This window comes from Henckelia pumila, chromosome 2 (genome assembly GCF_033568475.1).
Source record: "Henckelia pumila isolate YLH828 chromosome 2, ASM3356847v2, whole genome shotgun sequence".
Lineage (NCBI taxonomy): Eukaryota > Viridiplantae > Streptophyta > Magnoliopsida > Lamiales > Gesneriaceae > Henckelia > Henckelia pumila.
In genome coordinates this window covers 161,205,340-161,229,468 of record NC_133121.1, presented here as the reverse complement: position 1 = coordinate 161,229,468, position 24,129 = coordinate 161,205,340, and the positions used below count along the sequence as shown (strand labels likewise).

Genomic DNA, 24,129 nt, shown 5'->3' with positions numbered 1-24,129 from the left:
CTTTCTTGATGATATAGTCTCCATCTTCATCTAGCGTCTTTGAAGGAGTCCAACCAGTCAGAATACTTTGCCAAGCACGAACATCCATTGCTTTAATAGTATATCGCATTCTATTCTTTCATAGTGCGTAATTCGTGCCATCAAGGACCGGAGGTTTCAAAAACGAGTTCGCAACAGACGATGAGTCCATCTTATTCCCTGTAATAAAATAAACAAACCAAAATCAGTTCTTAGTGTATCAAGAATATGGCTCTGATGCCACTTGTAAGGGAATTGTGGTTGCACATAAACTGTTTGAGGTGTTGTCACAAGGTGTTGACAACACCTACTATAACACCTTGAGTAATTTGCAGCAGAAAATAATTAAAGCGTAAATAAAATAAACAAGCAACCAATAAACAGACTCAAATGATTTAAGCAAGAGTATAAAATACTCTTGCAACGCCTCAGGGCAAAACTTCACTAGTAAACTTTCAAAGAGTTTTACAAACCCTAAAACTAGTGATTATTGTAAAAATCAATTTCTCAAAACAAGTGAAAAAATAAAGAGTAAAAAGTTCTCCTAAAAATACTATGCAAGATAGAATAGTAAAACAAGATAAGGAGAAAAATCTTGAAGCGAAAACACGTGAGTAGCACACTTCTTCGATCAACAATCTTCGAGTGTTCTTCATGGCTTCAAGCAACCACGACCGATACCAACTTCAGAAGATCTTCAATTCTTTCTCAACGTACGTATTTTGAAGCTATATCGTTGTCACCTTTAATCGTTCTCCTTCCTTCAATATATAGTCTAGAATCCTTCCTTGTAGTTATTTCTTTGTAGACATAAGATTTTAGATCTTGTTCCTTTTTTATCAAGTCAAATCTACATAGTAAAGGAATTAAATCATTAGAGATAAGATAATAAATATTATGATAAACTTAATCATATTTCAAATCAAGTTATTCAAGGAAATAAATAACTTATATAAAATTACTTCATATCCAAGAAAGGCAAAATATATTAAATAAAATCTTTTCAAAATAGGATTATTTTAAGGAATAAAATATTCCTTTCAAAAAGAATTCTTTAAGATATTCAATGACTAGAGGTATTTCGATCCGTTTTTCGCATTCAGTATTCATGTAATTATGTTATGCATAAATATATTTCAACTTCTTACAGTGCATAGATGCATAGTGTGTGTGTGATCATTAGAACATCAACAAAAGCGTGTGGGGAAGCGTTTAGAACTGTTTGACGCAAAAATGTACGAACTACTGAAATAATCACGGGCCAAGCATGAACATGTTGGGATTACTGATTATGGTGGCACAAAACCGCTTAAACTAGCAAATACCTTAAATTAATTGACTATATGCATATTTAATCTTAGTTGTAGATTTTTTTTATTAAAAAAAAACCTCTTTTCTGAGGATTGATCTGAGAGTATCATCGCTTCAAATGTCTTCTCTAGCTGCCCCATTACATGCAATGGATATAAAAAGAAACAAACTCATTTCTTCCTCTTCTCCCTAGCATATTTGTGTCTAAGAAGATGCAACTTGCAAGCTTGGCATAGTGATTTGTGCATCATTTCCCCAATACCCATCGAGTTAATTGCGTTTGGAAGATGAACAGTTGGTTGTAGCTTGCTAAGTCCATAATCGTGGTTAAATAGGCACTGCAAGATCATTTTGAAACAGAGGTTATGGTTGAGTCTAGACATGGTTGTGTATATCATTAAAATATTTGATTGTTTGTTTCTAACCATGTTCCGAGGGCTGAAACTTGAAACTAGCGTATGATGAAGTATACACATTGATGTATAAAATAAGTCATGTGGACTTCAAATGTTAGGTTTCAATTTCGTTTTTTCCAAAAAATGAAATTCTAATGGAAATAAGCAAACATGTAGTTTTATAGGAAATTTAAATATTTTATTTATAAATATACTCCCTTCGTCCCAATTATATAGTTCACGTTTTCTTTTTTGTTTGTCTCAAATATATAGTCATATATCATATTTTGTAATATTTGTTTACACTTCTTTACTAATATACCCCTATTAACTATACATTGAAAATTATGCAATCATTTTTTAATACATTAAATAAAGATAAAATAAAATTTTTTTACAAAATTTATTTTCCCAATGATTTTTCTTAATATGTATGGAAAAAAAAATTAACTATATAATTGGAAGGAAGAAAGTATATAATATTTATTTATTTTTAATGAGTTGGTCTATGTTATGCTTTGACAGAAGCGGATCTACTCTAGGGTGAAGTATGGGCCACGGGACCCCCTGAAAATTTTTGAAAAATATAATAGTATAATTTTTTCTGTTTTAGTTATATATATTGGTTGGCCGGGTGTGACTATGCTGTACCTGGAGCTCTTCTTCAGGTACAGCATAGCCCTTGGATCAGTAGGGCCCACATGATAACATGTGAAACCCACATGTTATCATGTGGGCCCTCCCTTGATCCAAGGGCTTAGCTCCACCAGGTGTAGCACACCTGGTGGAGCATAGTCTCACCCGGTTGGCCCCAAAAGTTGTCTTTCATGCGTTTGGTCTAATGGTTGTACCTTACTAAACTATTCTTAGATTAAAGTTTGATTCCACGTGACACAACTTGAAAAACTTTTTTTATTTTTAACTTTTTTTATTACTGTTTTTACTAGGGGTGCAAACGAACTGAATCGAGCCGAATAATGGTAAAATTTTAAGGCTCGAATTCGACTCGATAAGAGTGTATTCGAGTTCGAGCTCGATTCGAAGTTCGATAATTTCAAATATTTTGGCTCGAGCTCGGCTCGAAATGAAGTTCGAGTTCAAGTTCGGCTCGAAATATTCGAACCTATTCGTGAACTATTCGGATATTATGGTTCGAAAAGCTCGAAATGTTCGAAAAGAGTTCGAAATGTATATATATTTATTATATAATTATATTATATTAATTAAATATTAAGGTTCGCGAACTATTCGCGGACTATTGAACAGTATAATTTCGGCTCGAGCTCGGCTCGAAAAAAAGTTCGAACATGTTCGATTTCGGTTCGAGTTCGATAAGCTCGAATACGAATCAAATATTTATCGAGCGGGCTTGTAAAGCTCACGAACAGGTTCAATTCGTTTGCACCCCTACTTTTTACTCGTTTTATTTAAAATTCTTTTATCACTTTTTATATTTTTTTATTTGAAAATTTAACACCTTTATTTAAAACCATATTATAACCTTATATTTTTTTATTATTTGAAAATTTAAATTCTTTTATTTTAAAAAATTCGTGAAATTTTTTAATTTTTTAAAGTTCTATTTTACTCGGCTTCAATATAAATTACTTTGCTCTATTTTTAATGTGTTTGAAGTGATTTAAAAATTTGAGATTTTGGAGCTTTTAGTAGTCAATAATTTCATTATTTTTTTTAAATCAAGATTAATAAATTTTTGGTTTTTCTTAACATCAAAATTGGTTCAGCACGTGACTGATAATTTTTCATTTAGTTATGTGACTTCTGTTAATCTTTCGTTATTTTTTGTTCTATATTATGATTAATATTATTTCCTTATTGGTGTCTTCATTGATGATCTTGTTTAATTGCTTGCAATTTGTAATGTTTTTTCTAAATGAAAATTTATTCATCGACTTGGACCAAAAACAAATCAATTTCCACTTGTGTCTCTAAAATAAATAAATATATATTTATAAAATTTATGCATTATAATATTGTTATGCATGCTTAAATACGTTATTATTTTGAGACCATATATTTTATAATTTTGAGTTTGCATGTAAGAGAAAGTTCAGGCGATCCTGTATACATTAGTATCATTTTGTTAAACGAGTTTTTTAACAAGTTTTGAGTCATGATTTTTGACTCGTTGATTGAAATTAATTTTATGCATGGTATTTTATATCTACAAACACAACGCATATTTTAGAAAAATCAAAAAATTATTCCACATTTCATATTTTTCATAAGCATCAATAAAAAATACGAGATGTCACAATATTTATTTTTTATTTATTGTATTTTTGTTATTGAATGTTATATTTAAACATATAATAATTATTTTTTTGTCATTGTGTATACTGACAGTCTGACACGGGCCTTCTTAATATAGAATCCTAGATCCGCCTTTGTGCTTTCATTAACCCTCTTCTTATATTTTAATACAAGATTCTCAGTTGATCATGATCGAATTTATATATATACTAGTACACGGAGCACATGCGTTCCATGTGCATAAAATATATATTATTTGAAATTAAATATTATTTTATAAACTTGAATTTAATTATAATTTTTGTTTAAATGTTAGGATAATGTGATAGTGGTTAGGATAATGGGGATAGTGGAACAAAATATGAGAAGTTTTTGAATAATAAATTTACTTTTTTGGACCTCCATTATTAAACATATTAGAAGAATGATATAGAGTAAATTTGGAAATACATTAAAATGACCAAATATGATTTTCGGAGTTTTTTTGGGCACGGGTACACGTGTCCTCACACCCTAGGATGCGTGGGATCAAAACTGATATGTACATAATGTCACATCAGCAGGTGCTCACATAAATGTTCACAGTGATTGCTTACCATATCATTTCTCATATATATATACTCGTGCAAGTTACCCCTTATTGTATCTACCACCGACCTCAGCTCCATCGAAAACCTAAAAAAGATTCCCACTCTTTTAAAATCTTCCACTTCAAAAGTAACGCCAAAGAGAAGTTTTTATGGCATCAAACAAATTGCAAAGACCAATAATTGGATTAAAGTAATCCCACCATCAATATAGAATTAGTAATTAATTTTCAAGATCCACTTTTTATAAAATCATATTGATGTACATTAATTTATAATTTCGAAGACGCTAGATACTCTACAAAACTCCCGCGCTTTTTTTTTTTTTTGGCTTTATTTAAAAAATAAATAAATTTAATGTTTGGTTGGGTTCTAGATAAGAGAATATTAAATTCCTAGATTTCGAGTTATTTTATAGTTAATAATAAAATAATAGATCAAGTCTTAAATCCATAAACTACTTATTTTTACAGAAATGCATATACTACTCTTGTTTAGATATTAATTATACAAAGTAGAATAAATTTCAAATAACAAAAGTGATTGGTAAATTTGAGATTGATCATAATTAACATGAAATACTATATAAACATAAAAATGAGAAATTTGAAGTTTAGGTATTACTTCACTAAACAACAAAAATAAATTTGAATATTGTTAAAATCCATAAATTTGAAGTTTAGGTGTTATACTTCACTAAACACAATGTTAAAGTAATCCAATGTATTATTTAGTAAAATAAAACTTTTACATTGACTTTAAATAATCCAAAATTTCTCCTCGAGTGTTATCAACGAAAACGTGTTTGTCTATGCTCGACAATGAGTTAAACAATTTTTTCAGTATGTGGTATTAGTTATAGCAAACTATTTATAGTTTTTTTAATTTTATTTTTACTTTTTGCAATTTCGTTTTGAAAAATTAATGATAAATTATTTGTAGTTTATTTAAGTTATAACACCGAGATCTCAAGTTAAATTATATAAATTATCAATCCAAACCAAAAAATATTTGAGAGTTCATTATGTTAGTGTAATTGTTTATCTAATGTCTGGTTTGGTTTGATTAAAACTATTTTGAAATGTTGCTACTTGCTTCCCAACTATAAAAATTAAAATGATGTTTTAATCTTTGGTTACAAACTCTGAACCTGAGACTAAAATGGCTGCCTACTCCCCTTTTCACCTCATTTTCATTCAGCCCACTAGATTCAACACTAATCTTCAAGCTCAACGCATAAATGTTAAACCTGAAAGAACCAAAACAGCAATTACCAGCGCTACTCTACGCGTCGCCGTCATCGGCGGTGGCCCTGCTGGGTCCTCCGCTGCAGAAGCTCTTGCAGCAGGTGGAATAGAGACTTTCCTCTTCGAACGCAGCCCCGAAGCCGCAAAGCCCTGCGGCGGAGCAATCCCTCTCTGCATGCTCCATGAGTTCTCCATCCCATCCCACCTTATTGACCGCAAAGTGACCCAAATGAAGATCGTCTCACCCTCAAACCTTACCGTCGACTTCGGGAAAACACTGAAGCCCAGCGAGTTTATCTCCATGCTCCGCCGCGAAGTGCTTGATAGTTTCTTACGCAGCCGTGCAGTGGACTGTGGCGCCACCCTCGTCAAGGCCCTTGTCACAAACATAGATATGCCAGTGTCGGAAAAAGACCCTTATCTGATCCACTACATCTCAAATAATAACAAGTGTATGCTCGCGGTAGACGTCATCATCGGAGCAGACGGGGCCAACAGCAAGGTAGCGAAGTCGATAAAAGCAGGAGACTACACTTGCGCCATAGCTTTTCAAGAAAGGATCAAACTTCCGGAAGACAAGATGAGATACTACGAAAACTTAGCAGAGATGTACGTGGGAAGCGACGTCTCTCCCGATTTCTACGCGTGGGTCTTCCCCAAATGCGACCACGTCGCAGTAGGCACAGGCACTGTTTGTTCTAAACAAAACATCAAACAGTTTCAGGCCGCTATAAAAAAGCGAGTGAAAGAAAAGATCGAGGGAGGAAAGACAATCAAAGTAGAAGCGCACCCAATCCCAGAGCACCCACGTCCAATAAGGGTCCGCGGGAGGGTGGCACTAGTGGGAGACGCCGCCGGATATGTCACAAAATGCTCCGGCGAGGGCATTTACTTCGCGGCAAAAAGCGGGAAGATATGCGGAGAAGCGATCGTCCGGGCGTCGGAAAATGGGAAAAAGATGGTGTTTGAGCAGGATTTGAGGAGGGAGTATCTGAGAAAATGGGATGACCAATATTTCAGCACATTTAAGTTTCTGGACGTTTTGCAGTGGGTGTTTTATCGGAACGATGCGGGGAGGGAGGCGCTGGTGGAGATGTGCGGGGATGAATATGTGCAGAGGATGACATTTGAGAGCTATTTGTACAAGAAACTGGCGAAGGGGAATGCTTGGAAGGATGTCAAAATGGCTGCCAACACCATTGCCACCCTCGTTCGATGTGACATTGTCCGAAGAGAGATGGATGCATATCTTAATCTTTGTGTAGGAAGCAAATAAATATCTATCGACACTTCCTAAACTATGTTTGTTTGGATCTAATGGATGAATGGATGGATGGTTAAAACTAAAAAGTGAGTTTCGGTTGAATTTTTTTTTTATTTTTTTTTTTATTTCCATTCATCATAATTGACACTTGCCTCATTTAGTATTAAACGTAAACGCCATTACTTGGGTAAATTAGAAAGGGTGCACAATATCACAAATTTGGTTAATATTTAAAGTTATTTTGATTAATCTCATATTTCAGAATATTTATCAATCTAAACACATCAACGCAATATGTTCACTTATATATATAACTCACTTTTCAATCTATTTAGTGATTTGACTTGTATAATAATGACTCTCTCAAATAAGAAAGTATATGATTTCATGCAAATGCCAATCATACGGGAAAACAAGAAGTATAAATACAAAACTCATCATATGGGAAAACAAGAAGTATAAATACAAAACTCATGTGAGACCGTCTCACGAGTTTATTTTGTAAGACAGGTCTTTGAACTTGACCTGATCCATGAAAAATATTATTTTTTATGTTAAAAATATTGATTTACATTGCACGAAACGGGTCGACATGTCTCACCGATATAAATCCGTGAAACTGTCTCACAAAAAAACGTACTCACAGATATAAATCCATGAAACTCTCGTCATCTCGTCCTACCGTCTATAACGCACAACGAAAATCAACCCCAATGGGGAGTTCTATTTCCCAAAAATCTAATGTATGCTTTGATACCGTAAATATAGTGACCCACACCGGAACTGTAGTGACCCTATCCAAAATGAGTAATTAAACTTGGTAATCATGATTAAATTGAGTAAATCGTGATTAAGAAATTTTCGAATGGGTCTAAGGAGTTCGAAAAAGGATTCAAAACACTCGAAAATGGTCAGGAGGATCCCGATTTGAGAGTCAGATCGGAAGCTACGTTGGAGTTCGAAAGCTGTGGCGATCGGACGCTCCGAACTGTACCCAAGGCTAGTTGTCATGGATGAGGTCATCTTTGATTACGTAATGCGATCGGAAGCTCCGAAGAGGTGATCGGAGGCTCCGATTGACTGTCAGCAGTGATAAGAATCTTTGATAGCATGAAATACAAACACGATTATAAATGAATCGCCTCCTCAATTCAATAACAAAACAGATTCTAGTTGTTGTCCCAATCTTTTGATCAAGTAAGTTTTGGATATCCACCTCTAGTTTACAACGAAACTAGCAACAAATAATCACGAGATAAACAATTAATCACAACGGAACCTTCAGAAAACTTGTTTCTGATAATCCACGAAGATAATCAATCGACAAACGCCACAAAGTTTATAAAATTTTGATAACTTTGATTTTTGGATACACAAAGCAAAGCTTTGTCATAATTCTAAAAAGAACTATAATTGATAAAAATCAATAATCAATAATCTTCATTGTATTGTATTCAATAATGAATATATATGTTGTATTTATAATACAACTACAAAATAATAAAAGATAACACAAAATAAAACTAAAGATATCATAAGATATAATCTAAAAGTTTTCTAATAGGCTTAGAATACTCAAAAATAGCACAAAATATAAAAAAAATAATCAAAAATCCGAAAACACATACTACACATTGAGTGTGTGAAAATCCCGGTTTAGCACCTAGGCGTTTGGCACTGGAGCTTAGGCGCTGAAGCTGTTCCAAATTGTGCATAATTTTTGAAAAATTCATATCTCGAGTTCTAGACGTCGGATCGGGCTAAAATTTGAATTGTAGCTTTATAACATCCTAAACTACATTCTGAACGGTGAAGATAGGATTTTGAACTTTTAAGAGTCACCAATAAATTTCAGTCCTCCACCTCGAGCTCCATGCATTCCAACTTGGCTCCCTTGCTCCCCAACTTGATTGTCATGGATCCCAGTTCCTTCTAATTTCGATGAAAAATTATGAGAAAAATCTTGGAACAATATGAATTTTCGATAGCCTTCTAGATTTATATCAGACTTCTCTTCTTTAAAAAAATTTGTTCTCAAATCTTTCCCTTTACCTGCAATAAATTTAGCCATAAGTTTTCTCGCTTCTTCTCTCTTCTCTTTTTTTTCACCCCTTTTTTTCCTCACCAATTTCGAAATACTCTTCTTTTTTTTTTAATTTTTGATTTTTTTTTTCAAAAATAACTTATAGCACAAGATACAAGAAACTTGGGCAACAAGATAGACATAAGCGACACAGAAATTCGACGAAGAGAATACTCAACGAAGAACGAAAGAACAAGAACGAAGAACACGAAGAATACGAAGAACGAAGAATAAAACAAAAAGATACGACTTACTTGGATCAAAGGAACCTTAAGCTCTGATACCAAATGATAAGAATCTTTGATGACATGAAAAACAAATACGATTATAAATGAATATCACCCTCAATTCAATAACAAAACATATTCTAGTTGTTGTCGCAATCTTTTGATCTAGTAAGTTTTGGATATTCACCTCTAGTTTATAACAAAACTAGCAACAGATAATCACGAGATAAACAATTAATCACAACGAAACCTTCAAAAAATTTGTTTCTGATAAACCACGAAGATAATCAATCGACAAATGCCACAAAGTTTATAAAACTTTGTTATTTGAGAGTTATTTGTACAAGATACTGGCAAAGGGGAATGCTTGGAAGAATGTCAAAATGGCGGCCAACACCATTGCCACCCTTGTTCGATGTGACATTGTCCGAAGAGAGATGGATGCATATATTTGTGTAGGAAGCAAATAAATATCTATCTACACTTCTTAAAATATGTTTGTTTGTTCGGATGAAATTAATGAATGGATGATTAAAACTTAAAAGTGAGTCTCGGTTGATGTGTGTGTGTGTTTTTTTTTTTCATTCATCATAATTTGACACTTGTCTCATTTAGTATTAAACCTAAACGCAATTACTTAGGTAAATTAGGAAGGTGCACACCACAAATTTGGATAATATTTAAAGTCATTTTGATTAATCTCAAATTTTAGAATATTTATCAATCTAAACACATCAACGCAAAATTAATTAAAAAATATATTTTTTCACTTATATATATGACTCACTTTTCAATCTATTTAGTGATTTGACATGTATAATAATTACTCTCTCAAATAAGAAAATATATGATTTCATGCAAATGCCAATCATATGGGAAAAAAAGAAGTATAAATACAAAAGTCATGTGAGACTGTCTCACGAGTTTATTTTGTACGACAGGTCTCTGAAACCGACCTGAGACATGAAAAATATTATTTTTTATGTTAAAAATATTGATTTTCATTGCACGAAATGGGTCGACATGTCTCACAGATATAAATCCGTGAAACTGTCTCACAAAAAACATACTCACAGATATAAATTCATGAAACTCTCGTCATCTCGTCCTATCGTCTATAACGCACAACAAAAATCAACCCCAACGGGGAGTTCTATATCCCAAAAATCTAATGTATGCGTTGATACCGCAAATATAGTGACCCACACCTGAATTGTAGTGACTCGTACCCAAAATAAGTAATTAAACTTGGTAATCATGATGAAAACACATCATCTCATGGCCATAACCTAAAAAGGTCAAAACAAGCAACTATCTTTAAGGAAAACAACCTAAGTCAACATACATGCCCCTGGTGAATCACCTCATCCCTGATACTAAATATAGTCAACCGACTAACTCGATCATTCTAGATCAAACATCTAAAATTTAGTCAATCAAAAACATGCATAATTATAACCCGATTATGCAAGCATCATTCAATTACTGGAGTTGAATACTGATCACCTAACCATTGGAATAAGTCAAGATAATCTCGAAGATTACAATTACAATACTTGAACCACTAACCCAGGATCTATACAATCTTTATTAAAATCCCATGTAATAAACAACTTATCCGAAAGATTACCCTAAAAAAGATGTACTATACAACAATAACTAGTACATCAAATATTTAAAATCTTTAATTCATCTTACCAATCCTTCCTTATCACATAAGGCATTCTTTTGGCAAGATCTTCTGACAATCTCTCCAACTACTTGTGGAGAGTCTTCAGGGGCATCTATGGATGAAAGGGAATCTAGACGATTACGTCTTCCCACTCTCCAATAGATCTCGAGAAGTACCTAGAGTTTAAGACTGGATCTTCTCTTCCAGATCCATCCTGCTAGGATCCATATAATGCGAAACTCTGATGCCAATCTTGGCAATGATGATCTTGAAAAGGCCTAGGTATCCTGCTATTCCAACTCCTGTGACTACTATCGTCATTGAATCCAACCTACAAGGGTAACCCAAATGTCAACACTATATCTCAAAGAATCTTATTGCATGCTCTGATACTATAAATGTAGTGACACACACCATGATCACCTATTAATAAAAAACTTAGGCATGCAATTAAATATTAGTTAATCATAATCAGAGATAAATGCGGAAACTTAAATAAATTAATACCAGAAAGGTAAAACCTAGTGGCTAACCCTGCAATCTTGCCTTGGTTATCACCTAATCTCCAAATCCTCAGGAGAACTACCTGCAACTGCCCCATCGAATGGGGTGTCCAAACAACAGAAAATAACTGGACGTGAGCATAAAACGCTCAGTAAGAAAGTATGAGTATACAAATATTATATGTGCATGTATGCAAGTGTACGGGTACCAAGACACAAGGTCAAGAAATCCTGCTCACAAACCGGGCCCAGAGTATATAGCACGCTGCGTCGTCGCATCAGGAGGTGGCTTCTATACCCACTGGATAATGGTGACCTGATACTAGTACAAATGTCCAGCCATAATGATGATCTGACACAAGACTCACGTATCCAACCATCCACAACTTAGTATGGTGAACACCTTACTACTGACTATCTAAAAAATACAGGCTCAATATGATCATGCATGAAGTATAATAACGTGACATAATATATGCAAATAAAATCATGCCATATAAACAATGCAACACATAATACATGCAAACTCAGTCAGAATATCTCGAACATTACTTTCGTACCTGAAACTGCAATATGAACAGATTGGAATAAAACACCCTAGTTTCCCACTAGCAATTATCGAACCACTAGCTTCAATGATATCATGCACCCTTGAATCTCTTGGTTAAACCAAGAAGCCACCTTCGAACCAACTCCTTATCTTGGATTGCTTGACTCCTTTTTATGCATGTGCAACCAAGATAGATATCAACACCATATACGAATCACCTACCACTTTAGACATTAATCAATAAAAACATAGACCAACAAGTTTTCTCCTCTTCGAATTTCCAAGAACAAGAATTGAGAAATTAACTTTGGTTTATACCCACCATATTCGAAACATTTCCTTGTTTTGAATATGATGGTCGAACCCAAGATAAAATATTCATTTGATCACAAGCTACCCACCACCAAACTCCGATCTTCTCAAGAATCCTTCGAATCCAAGCCTTTGTAATATACAATATTTCGAACCATCAAACTTTAGCTTCCATTTGAACCGACCATGGCTAGACTCAAATCATACACAAGCCCTCAACCAATCTCGACTTACCCCAAGAATCAACAAGACATAAAGAAAGGGAACTCCTTGAAGTAGTCGAAACCCCAATCCTTTGAACTACTCAATTCTCACGAAAACACTTGGGAGAAATGAAATGAATTAAAGGGATGGAACTTCTTTGCATGGTCGATTAAATTCCTTATATAAGCCACAAATTTAGTCATGTGTCACCATATAGAAAAATACTTGACACCTAGCTAACTACTCCTTCGAAAATTGGAGATCTTGACACCTATATTTTGAATCCCAAAATCACTTATTCTCACATGCAAGACTATGATTTGGTTGAGGTTTTTGGAATGAATAAATATAGTCCAATGCAACCATTCCTTCGTGTCCCTTAATAATAAATTGAAGAGTCATCAAGATCAAGCTTTTTGACACCTCAAAGTTCCACTATGACTTGTCCAATTCCCCATATTGCTCACGTGAAGGCATAAGGGTTATAGCCTGGTTTACTTGACACCTCAAAAGATGCATGCCACTCCACTATGCATAGCACTTGCATGGCTTGGATTGAAAATTAAATAATACTACCATGCATGCATTACGTGAGGCTTAACATGCATGTAGATAATATCCTCAACTTGGTGTATTTTGTTCTTATAATAACCCTTAATCATTTGTAATTAATAAACAAGAACCAGGGCTACTACAGATCACCTACTAATCAAGGGCTTAAGCATGCAATTAAACAATACATAATCATAATCAAAGTAACTACAGAAATAATATGAAACCCTGAACCCGACAGAATACAACCGGTAAATAAATCCAAATTTATACAACCCAATTGAATTAACTTAATACAAGAAAGACAAAATCTAGTGGCTAACCCTACAATTCTGTCTTGGTCATCACCTAATCTCCAAAACTCCGAGAGAACTACCTGCAACTGCTCCATTGAATGGATTGTCTAGACGACAGAAAAAATAACTAGACGTGAGCATATAACGCTCAGTATGCTAGTACAGGTAGACATACAAATATGATGCATGCAATATAATGAACATGTATCATATCTGGGTAACGAATCAGAGATCTACTCAAACTGGCGCCTAGAATGTGAGCTATAATCTCGGAGAATCAAACCACTAGATACAACCACTTACTCCTAACTGGACGTGGACCAAATGTCCTCAAATCACTAGAGTCCGACCGACCCGTTGGTCATAGTGACTCTTAGTGTCAAAACGTTCTAACAAGGGATGATCACCCTATAAAACCATTTTAACTCAATGGAGATCCAAGCTCAATATAAATGCACATGCAACATAATATCTCAAAGCAGTAACATGCATCATGCCATGTAATATGCTACACATAAGCATGCAAACTCGCTGGCTATCTCAGTTTGTACTTACGTACCTTTCTAAGGCAGTTCATAGAAACACTCATCTACGTTCCAAGCCTATCATGCAGCACTACAATTCATAATAACCATGAATCATCTGATATACTCTAAATGCCTTAATTAAACTATAGCGTACACACTATTTTATATAAGGATCTAGAGCTATACCTTTTTCCATCGTCAGCCCGCTGATTTCAAATGCCCCAAAGCTTGGGCACAGCTCCGCTACGACCTCTGGACACCTCTCCAAAGCTCCGCTGCTTTGCTACAATTACAAACAATGTCCGTTAACTATAAAAATACTACTACCTACTACAAATCTTTATAAAAGAGTCTCAAAGACCTTAAAATTGAGTCATTATGGGAGAGAAGAGGATTCTAAACGTTTCAAAATGAGCCTCTCACGCCCTTATTTATAACCGGAGTTCGGATCGTCCGATCATTAGTTCGGATGGTCCAAACCTGCATGGGAGCCACGTCGCATGCATGCCAAGTTCGGACGTTCCGATCCCTATTTGGTTTGCGTCCAAAACACTTTTATACTTTTCTTTAACACTTGTCCGGGTTACACTTCGGATGGTCCGATCTTACTTTGGATCGTCCAATCTGGCCATGTGATGTCACATCTAATCAGCTTTGGAAACCTGTCCCACTTGAGTTCGGAACATCCAATCCCATGATCGGATCGTCTGATCGTTCCTTGGCTTCCGAACTCATGCCCTCCTTCCAAACTCTCCTGGTTAATTTGGATGGTCCGATATTGGGTTTGGATCATCCGATCCTTGCTAACCCTTGGACCCCTTCTGGACTATTTTGGACGTTTTGGATATGATTTCTTGGTCCGTTGATCATATATAAAAATCATTTAATCATGATTTATTAATTATGACAATGATTAGCAAATTAATATTGTAAAATGTGACCAGGTTACTACACGACAAGCAGATATGGGTTTCTGATTGATGATTTGACAAGGCTGAGTTCGGAATCTCCAAACCCCTAGTTCGGTAGGTTCGAACTCTGTCGGCAGCTGTGTTGTCCACTCAAAGGACATGCCACTACAATAAATATGCTAATTAACCACACTAAAAATACAACAGATATATACAAAAACTGTTGACTTTTGGCTTTTGACAACGGTTTGTATAAAAACCGTTGTCGTATTTTATTTTTTTTAATTTAAGACAACGGTTTTGCAAAAACCGTGGTAATTAGTGTTCAACGACAACGATTTTTATTAATCGTTGTCTATGAGCGCTTTTTTTTTTTAAAAAGACAACAGATATTTTAAATCGTTGTGTATTGATAAAAAGACAACAATAATTACAACGGATCAAAATCCGTTGTGTAATGTTTCCTAATAAAAAAATTTCCTTAGCATTTTTTCATTCTCGTCTATATCGCGAAGAAAGAAATAGGGGCCATTTAAATATATAGGTCTGGTCTTGTTTTCAATTCAATAAAAGGAACTCTTGACTTTTTAATTCAGTCAAGGGTCTCAATTAAGGGTAGTTTGTCTTTTTTTTTTTTGAAAAAAAAATTATGTCCAACACTCATTTTCCCTCCTCTCTCCCTTCCCTCTCTCCTCTCCAAGATTCGAACCTGACTCTCCTCTCTCCTTCTGGACTCTAACCACTAGACCTCCAATATTTTTGATAATAATACTACACAATAAAATATACTAGTACCCTAAGCACATGCATTGCATATGCACATAATATAATTTTATAAAGAAAATAATTAAAAATTAAGATAGTGGGATAGTGGGGATAAGATGTGGGAGTTTTTTAATCCTAAATTACATTTTTACCTTTTAATCATTGAATATATTTGAAAACATTATAAGGATAAATTTGAAAATCTATTAAAATGACCAAAGTTAGTTACTCTAATGGGTTTATCAATTATAATATAGTAAAGATATACAATGGTTTGGGTTGACCCTGCCCGGCTTGGTCAACCCAGGCTTGGTCGACCCAAGCGGTCGACCAAGCGGTTGACCAAGCTGTCAAAGCGGTCGACCAAGCCCAAGCCTTGGTCGACCGCTTTCCCAAGGTGATCGACCGCTTGGGCAGGGAAGGCAGTCGACCGAGCCCAAGCCTTGGTCGAACGCTTTCCCAAGGCGGTCGACCGCTTGGTGAATAAAAAAAAAGAAGAAGAAGAGGGAAAATGAGGAAGGAGAGTGAGAAAAGAAGACAAAAAAAAAAAAACAAAAACAACGCAGAGACGTGAAAGAAGAGAAGGAGGAGAGAGAAAACACTTAAAAAGACGTGAAAGAAGAGAAGGAGGAGAGAGAAAACACTTAAAGCAGAGACAATATAGTCTTTTCGATCAGAGGTCTATCTATTGAATTAAAAATAAGACCAGGTCTATATCCCTCATTTTTCCAAAAATAAGCATGTGCAAAATATATGTTATTTTTATATGTATATTTTTTTGTGTAGAGTTGGTGGGAGGTTTAGTGTGATAGGAAAGAGAGGAGATACTAAAATCAAAACAAAAGTTGATGTCCTCTTAAGAACGGTTTTTAAAAGCCTCTCAACTATTATTAAATAAATAAATAAATAATAAATAAATAATAAATAAATAATAAAATAATTAAATAAAATAATAATAATAATTAAATAATAATAATAGTTATAATTTTGTGAAATGAAATAAATGTTGGATCCCATTATTATTATTATTATTATTTGGCTACAAAGGTAACATCCCACCATCCATCGCTGGGTCCAGCCTTTCCTTCAGATGGCGGGTTTACACACCTCTCTCCGACCCCAATTGCCGTCCAACCACCACGCCTTCGCCGCGAAACTTCTCCTCCTTCTGACCCTCCTCCCCCTCTCCCTCGCGCTCTTTGCTTTTCTCCTTCAGTGGCGTGGCGGTGGCGTCGATGATCCCATTTCCCGATGGTCTCCTGATGAATCCTACAAGTTCCCCGGCATGGACTCCTCCCCTCTGGCCACTGTTGGCCGTTCCTCTGCAACTCGCTCTGCCGATTGCTCCACGCTCTTGGGACACTCCAATTCGGCCTCGTTTCCCTATTTCAGGGACTGGAAGTACAAGTTCGACCCCGATCTTAAACCCAAGGTCTTATCTTTTCTTTTTATTTTTTTCTGGGCTGATCTTTTTGTGGGTTATACTTATTTTGGTTAAGGTGAAAAGGGTTTTGATTTTTTCGTGAGGGAAGGCTAGATTTTTAGGGGATTAGGAGTTTGGCGGCTTGTGTTTGAACGTTACTGTGATTCAATCTGGATTGTTCTTTCCATATATGTTTTTGTTTTTGTATTTCTCTGATCTAAACCAGTCAGTAGAAAATGAAATAATGACTGCCGAAATGTTATTGAATTTGTGGCAATGTATATTTTATTTCTGGATCATTTCTTATCTCCTGGCTTGTTGTATTTAATGCAAAGTTGGTGGGGACGATTCCTAGTTTCTTGAAGGCACAGCTTACTATTCTGTGAAAAATTAGTCAGCAGTACAAGGTTACAATATTTTTTCCCAGAACTGGAGTTTGATATTGGCTTTGGGACCAAGATATGTATGAGTACGAGGGATAAGGGATAGTTAAACAATTGCCACTCATGCCTGATCAAGCACCCGCTAGTTCTCTTTTATGTTCCTTCTTTAATAACCGAAAAGGGTATTGGCCGTCTGGGTGGTTTCATGGAACTTTTCAGAATTTGTAGGTCAATTATGTTTATTTTAGATAGATGGCTTGAGCATCATGTGTTTCCCATGCTATTTGGTTTCTTTGAAAGTGATGTAAAACCCATTCAAACTCAAGGCCTCGTAATGTCCCTACCATATGACATCCTGATATAAATTTGACCTCTCTTTGAAACTGTTCTGATGTCCCTTTTTATTTTCATTCCTAAAAGTATATTGTTGGACTTTGATGGTTATTGATCTTATTTGGCTCTGCTATGTTCAGATATGCATCACGACAAGTACATCTGCTAGCTTGGAGCAAATTCTACCATGGATGTTTTATCATAAAGTTATTGGGGTGTCGAATTTCTTTCTTTTTGTCGAAGGGAAAGCTGCATCTCCTCCTGTATCCGAAGTCCTTGAATCCATTCCTGTGAGTTTGTAATCAATGTCTTGCTTTATTCCTTTAGTTGTCTTCGTTTTCTTGTTATACTAGACAATTTGCCTTGGAAATAAGTACCATGTCATAACTATCATGCTTGCTATTTAAATTTTGAAATCATATAGCTATCTTAATCTTGAAGGTGAATACAAAGATCAATACATATGAGGCATGATAGCTTGATTTATAACCAACTTGAACACGAATTCAAAACTTTTATGATGTTTAAATAAATATTATTTCTATAAGCTCTTTAAATCATTTTTGATACTAATATATGTAACTCTAATTATCAATTTTGTTTATTAAGGTAATGAACGATATCATGAGCTTGAGCTCTAGTCATTATTCCTAGCTTGAGTTTGATTTTATTGGTTGCACTGGATCTCATAAATTTATATGCTCTACTCTTATCTCGAAGGAGTCACTTGGATAAAAGATCACATAATAATTATGATTGATGGGATGATAACCTGGTTCTTGGTTTGTCCTTTAAGAGTGGTTCGCTTCATCAATGTATTCCTAACTTGCATCCTAAAGCAGAACTTTTTTCGTCACCTCGTCTGATTCAATAAATGAGATTTGTTGGATCTCAGTTACCTTATCGAGAATATGTTGATAATATAAGAATCATTGAATGTTGTGTTTCTTTTACATAAGATACCTTATTAGTAGACTTTAGCTGACTATGGGCCACTTCTCCCACAATGAATTGCATGTCATATTCTGTACAGTAATCAGCATTTTCTATGCCTTGATTGTATGTAAATGGCCGGTAAGTTGCTTCTGCTGATAGGAATGAGAGTAAATTGGGCCAAAAGAATGATGAAAAGCCCATTATTGTATATTCTAGAAGAAAGAAGGGCAGTGCACGTGGGAAGGGGAATATAGAGAGGGAGTGAGGAGTTAGTTAAATCATTGGGCATATTTCATTACGTTTACTAGCATTTGCTAGGGGAAGTTACAGAGCAGTGTCTCTGGGATTGTAATCCTTTCTGCATATCAATATATCCTTAATTTCCTTATAATACTTATTTTCTCCTTCTTAATTCTGAGTGTTCTTGTTCCTTGGTAAATAAAAACCTATCATCTGCTACGACAAATTTAGAATAAATTTCAAGGTACTCTCCATTAAATACCTTCATAATTATGACTTTGTTTAATGTACATGTTAGCATATGTGAGAAGAAACTGAGTCCAGATTTTGTCCAGTCTTAAAGACTCTTAAACGTATTTCAGTTATTTTGTCCAATGAGATACCACTTTAAATTGGGGCTCTTTTCAAATTATGCAGGGTAGATGAACCAATTTAGACATCTATTTTCTCCGCAACTCACCTCATTTCTGTTGCACCCTTATCACATCTACTAGGGAGAATGAATGCCATCAGTGAATAGTTTATTTAATTATTTGCTGTTTTGCTTCAGTCTACTGATAATGTGGTTTCCTATAATTGTACCAGTAAGTGTCAATTTTATGCATTTTGCAGGGGGTGAAAGTGATATACAGAACCAAAGATCTAGAAGAGCGACAAGCTAGGAGGTAATTCACATCAGATTTGTGATTGTTTGAACATTACTTGTTAAATTTGTGATATAAAAGGAATTTTCCCCAGATTCTTTATATATTTCATCTACTTGGCATCATGAGCCGAGGTATAGGGATGAGTGAGTCAAGTATCAATCAATGCATTTGTTAAGCTTTGTTAATCTGTGGTAATGGTTAACTTGTTGATTCTCATCCCTAGGTTAACAAATTAGCTCCCTAGAACCAGTTGTTCTGTCTTTAAGATTTACAAATCTACATATAATAACAGTTGCTGACAAGCTTCTCCTATTGCTGCTTCAGCCGAATCTGGAATGAATCCTGGCTGTCAAGTTTCTTTTACAAGCCTTGCAATTATGAGCTTTTTGTGAAGCAATCTCTTAACATGGAGATGGCTATTGTCATGGCAAGGGTATGGATTATTACAAGCATGGATGAATTTAGCATCGTTTTTTTTTTTAAAAAAATAAAAATAAAAGAGCAAGTGACATTTTCTACCCATTATGATTTCAGGATGCTGGCATGGACTGGATACTTCATCTAGACACTGATGAATTGATACATCCAGCTGGAGCTCGAGAATATTCGTTGAGGCATCTATTACTTGATGTCCCTAGCAATGTGGACATGGTTGTCTTTCCCAACTACGTAAGCAGTTTGGTGTCCTTGTTTCTTTACTTCTTTGCATATGTGACATGTATAATCTACTCTTGCATGCCTGTTCAAGTTTTATTCTGGTGAATTATTGAAATTAGTTGGAGCATCTAGTCAGATAGGAAGAACATTATTTTGTTACTAAACTATATGTACTCACTACTCACCCTCCTATGCTCTTGTCAGGAGAGCAGTGTTGAACGAGATGATGTCAAGGAACCTTTCACGGAGGTAATTCTTCAGATTCCTTTTGGTGGAATTAAGTGTTTTTCTGTTTCCTTGCTAGTAGGTTAAAAATTGAGGAATGATACATAACAATTTTAATAAGTATAGTCTGTTAATTTTTAAAAAGTAGCAGTTGCCTCATTTGACCTTACAGAACTTGTTAATCTGCATTGGTTTTGTATTTGATGGTAAAATTTTGAAATTTAGTAGTTTTTTTGCACAGAACCTTTTTGGAGTTATTGGTAGTTTGATTGATTGTAACTAGCTTCTTCTTTCTTCTGCTTTTCATCTAGGTATCAATGTTCAAGAGAAACTATGATCATTTAACAAAAGACACTTATTTTGGAATGTATAAAGAATCAACCCGTGCCAATCCAAACTACTTTTTGACTTATGGAAATGGGAAATCGATTGCTCGAGTGCAAGATCATCTTCGCCCCAATGGTGCGCACAGATGGCACAATTACATGAAAACTCCAAAGTATGGATCCTTGTTAAGTATATTTGTGTTTGTTTTGATTTCCCTGTATCCATTTTTTTTATTGTCTTGGTTGTCGCATGGAAACCACACAGTTACATTCATTTAGTCAATTTTGTGGTTGCATTTTGCAGTGAGATCAAATTTGAAGAGGCTGCGGTCTTGCATTATACATATGCGAAGTTCTCTGACTTGACTTCTAGGCGGGATCGCTGTGGTTGTAAGCCTACTAAAGATGACGTCAAGCGATGTTTTATGTTGGAATTTGATAGAGATGTGAGCGTCAAGTACCTGCATTCTTATTACTATGTTATTTATTTAGCTTCTTCCATTGTGGTAACGGTGAACTTCCTTTTAAGTCATGATTTTTGGACCAATAGTATTTTAATATGGTATGGGGCATGTGGTCCTAAAGTTTAGTGGAAAGAAGGCATTATGCATGGTAAATCACTATGATGACACCATATCTCTTAAACTGATGGACCAGGGAAATTTTTTTCCTGATGCTCGTAATGTCTTAACAAGCATGTTTAGTTTTAAAATGGCGTGCAAGTCTAGAAAGTTATAATTCGCTTTTAATGTCCATTTAACCCTTTGGATTGTACGTGCTGAGGATATCTAAGTAGAAAAAAAAATACAAAGGATGATTCAAAACCTTATCATTCCACAATATTTGCAACGATGCTATCATTTACAATGTGCCTATCATTTTTTTAAGTGCAAATTCCTCACTAATATTTTTTCTCCAAGTCTAAGAAGTAGTAGTAGACTGTACATTTTACAAAAAAAACTCGAGCATTCACTTGTCAATGGTTGCTTACGTAATGTGAATTTCACTTCAAAAATTTTGACATCTGAAAAATGAAATAGTTTGCCAGACCTCTTTCGACCAGAGACTGTTAACTTTTGGCTGCCATTGGAGTCGACAATTTAGATGAATTGATTTTGGAATTTTATAGTTCTCAGTCTTTTTAAGTTCTTTCATGCAGACAATATTGCTTCTTTTTCAGGCATTTATAATTGCTTCAACTGCTACAGAGGAGGAGATGTTAAACTGGTAATAACCGCCTAAAAAACTCGAGTTCTTTCTGCTCATGATTTCCCCTGTCTACTTGCAGTTTTATGTAACAGGATTTATATCCATGTACCCTCAATTGTTTGGATTATTCATGTACTTTTCAACTGAGTTGAACAACCTTGCTTCACTGCTACAGGTATCGCGAGCATGTTGTGTGGACTGATAGAACCTTAAATTTGAAATTGTTGAGGAAGGGCATTTTAACACGAATTTATGCTCCTATGGTAAGTTTAATTAAGTCATGCAATCTTGGATAAGAAATATTTTGACCTGGCTATTCATGGCGATATCTGATTTCTGCTCTTTCCTTTATATTTACCAGACCATCATTCAAGGTTTGAGGGAATCTGGCATATTTGAATCCATAATCGCATCAGCTCACAAATCTGACTCAAAAACCAAATTCCTAGCGTCCATCGAAAACAACAATTCGTCTGCTGCTGCTGCTTCTGTGTCGCTTCCGTCAAGAAAATTAGGCAGAAGTAAAGATCCTCGAGGGACGTCCAGAAAAGCACTTGAAACGACTTCATATCTTTTCCATGAAGTAGCTATCCCACCATTATCTCCCCCTGTAATGAATGATGACCGCACGATTGAAGCATGATTCTCCTGCAAGATTGCTGCTTTTTTTTCCCTTTCTGTTATACAACTGAAGCGAGGAGAATCGTGTTTCTCCTGTGTAGTAGAGGGAAAGATTAGGCAAGAAGCGGGTTCTAAATTGTTTCAATCTGTGGCTATTCCCGATCATTATTACCCAAGCGGAGGTTTACATTGTGACGCCCAAACAGAGAAAGGGGAGGGAGGGGGGGTGAGGGCTGAGGGGAGGTGTTTCTTGCAATATCAGCTCCACAACTCCGTGTTTTAGGGACATTGACATTGATTGATATGTATAGAATTTAGAAATTTATGAGCAGGATTCTTGATGTACAGTAAAAAATTGGAGCTTTATTTGTATCACAGTTGTGGTCTTTGATATGTGTGTTTTGAACGCCAAATACTCAAATATCAATATGCTGCTTCGTGACCAACCAATCTATATGCTGGTTTGTCACATTGGATGCATGAGTGTATTCATAAAATATTATATATATTTTTTATATTTATATTTGGGGAGTGTTATTTACACTCCAAAAAGTGTTAATAACACTCCACATCATATAATCAATCAATTGTTAGACAAATTTGCACTTACATATACTTTCCTTAAGCTATATATATTTTTCTTAAATTATGAAATCTTGATTATCTAATGAAAAAATAAATATTAAATATTTCAACATTAACAACTAAAATTTTATTTTAAAACACTAACATTTAATATTTTAAAAAATTGCCATATTTTTTATAATATACAAATAAAATATTTTTTATTATATAAAAATAAAATAAAAAATAACAAAAAAATTATACCGAGATACATAAAATATTGGATAATTTTTTTATTCAAGATATATAAAAGTATAAGATGTTAGTAGATAATTTGCCACCTAACTTCGCAACATCAATGGATCCAAACACATATTCTGACAGTGAATACCAATTCGCATTCGAAAAACCTTCTTATGATTACAAACATGTTATTATTGAGGAAGTAGTGGTGAACGAGGATCCTGACGCTAATGTCGTCGAGGATCCCAACGTCAACGTAATCGAGGAGGATCCTAACTTCATTGCCAGAGCTCTATATGATATGATCAAATCGACGGAGAAGGAGATTTGGGAAGGGAATCCACACGGACATACTTTGTTGTCTGTTCTTGCAAGGTTGTTGAAGATGAAATATGAGCATAGCATATCTGAAACAAATTATAATGACATGTGTCAATTGATGACAGAGTTATGTCCTACCAATCACAATTTTCCAAAAAACTTCAATGCAACCAAGAAACTAGGTAAGGATATAGGGTTGTCGGTCGAGAAAATTGATTGTTGCAACAACAACTGCATGATATATTGGGGTCCGGACAGCGAGTTGACCGCATGTAGATTTTGTGAGTATCCGCGCTACAAACA

The 24,129-nt window shown here is 34.9% G+C and overlaps 2 protein-coding genes across 2 annotated transcripts; both read left to right on the top strand.

Annotated features, from left to right (window-relative positions):
* Positions 1-5,686: 5,686 nt before the first annotated feature.
* Positions 5,687-7,145, top strand: LOC140884017 (geranylgeranyl diphosphate reductase, chloroplastic-like). Its single transcript, XM_073290679.1, has one exon. It carries the CDS (start codon positions 5,747-5,749, stop codon positions 7,106-7,108), a length of 1,362 nt encoding a protein of 453 aa, XP_073146780.1. The 5' UTR covers positions 5,687-5,746; the 3' UTR covers positions 7,109-7,145.
* Positions 7,146-16,746: 9,601 nt separating this feature from the next.
* LOC140880714 (glycosyltransferase-like At2g41451) lies at positions 16,747-23,200 on the top strand. Its single transcript, XM_073285398.1, has 11 exons — positions 16,747-17,130; positions 17,978-18,127; positions 19,626-19,678; positions 19,985-20,093; positions 20,195-20,329; positions 20,522-20,566; positions 20,854-21,041; positions 21,173-21,314; positions 22,049-22,095; positions 22,253-22,340; positions 22,439-23,200. Exons 1-11 carry the CDS (start codon positions 16,789-16,791, stop codon positions 22,718-22,720), a joined length of 1,581 nt encoding a protein of 526 aa, XP_073141499.1. The 5' UTR covers positions 16,747-16,788; the 3' UTR covers positions 22,721-23,200.
* Positions 23,201-24,129: the final 929 nt, after the last annotated feature.

Excerpts from the sequence above, each read along its gene's own strand:
- LOC140884017 (XM_073290679.1), top strand. The coding sequence starts at position 5,747 with ATGGCTGCCTACTCCCCTTTTCACCTCATTTTCATTCAGCCCACTAGA.
- LOC140880714 (XM_073285398.1), top strand. The coding sequence starts at position 16,789 with ATGGCGGGTTTACACACCTCTCTCCGACCCCAATTGCCGTCCAACCAC. Across the intron at positions 19,679-19,984 it reads GAAGAGCGACAAGCTAGGAG|CCGAATCTGGAATGAATCCT; the intron begins GTAATTCACATC and ends TTGCTGCTTCAG. Across the intron at positions 21,315-22,048 it reads TGTTGGAATTTGATAGAGAT|GCATTTATAATTGCTTCAAC; the intron begins GTGAGCGTCAAG and ends CTTCTTTTTCAG.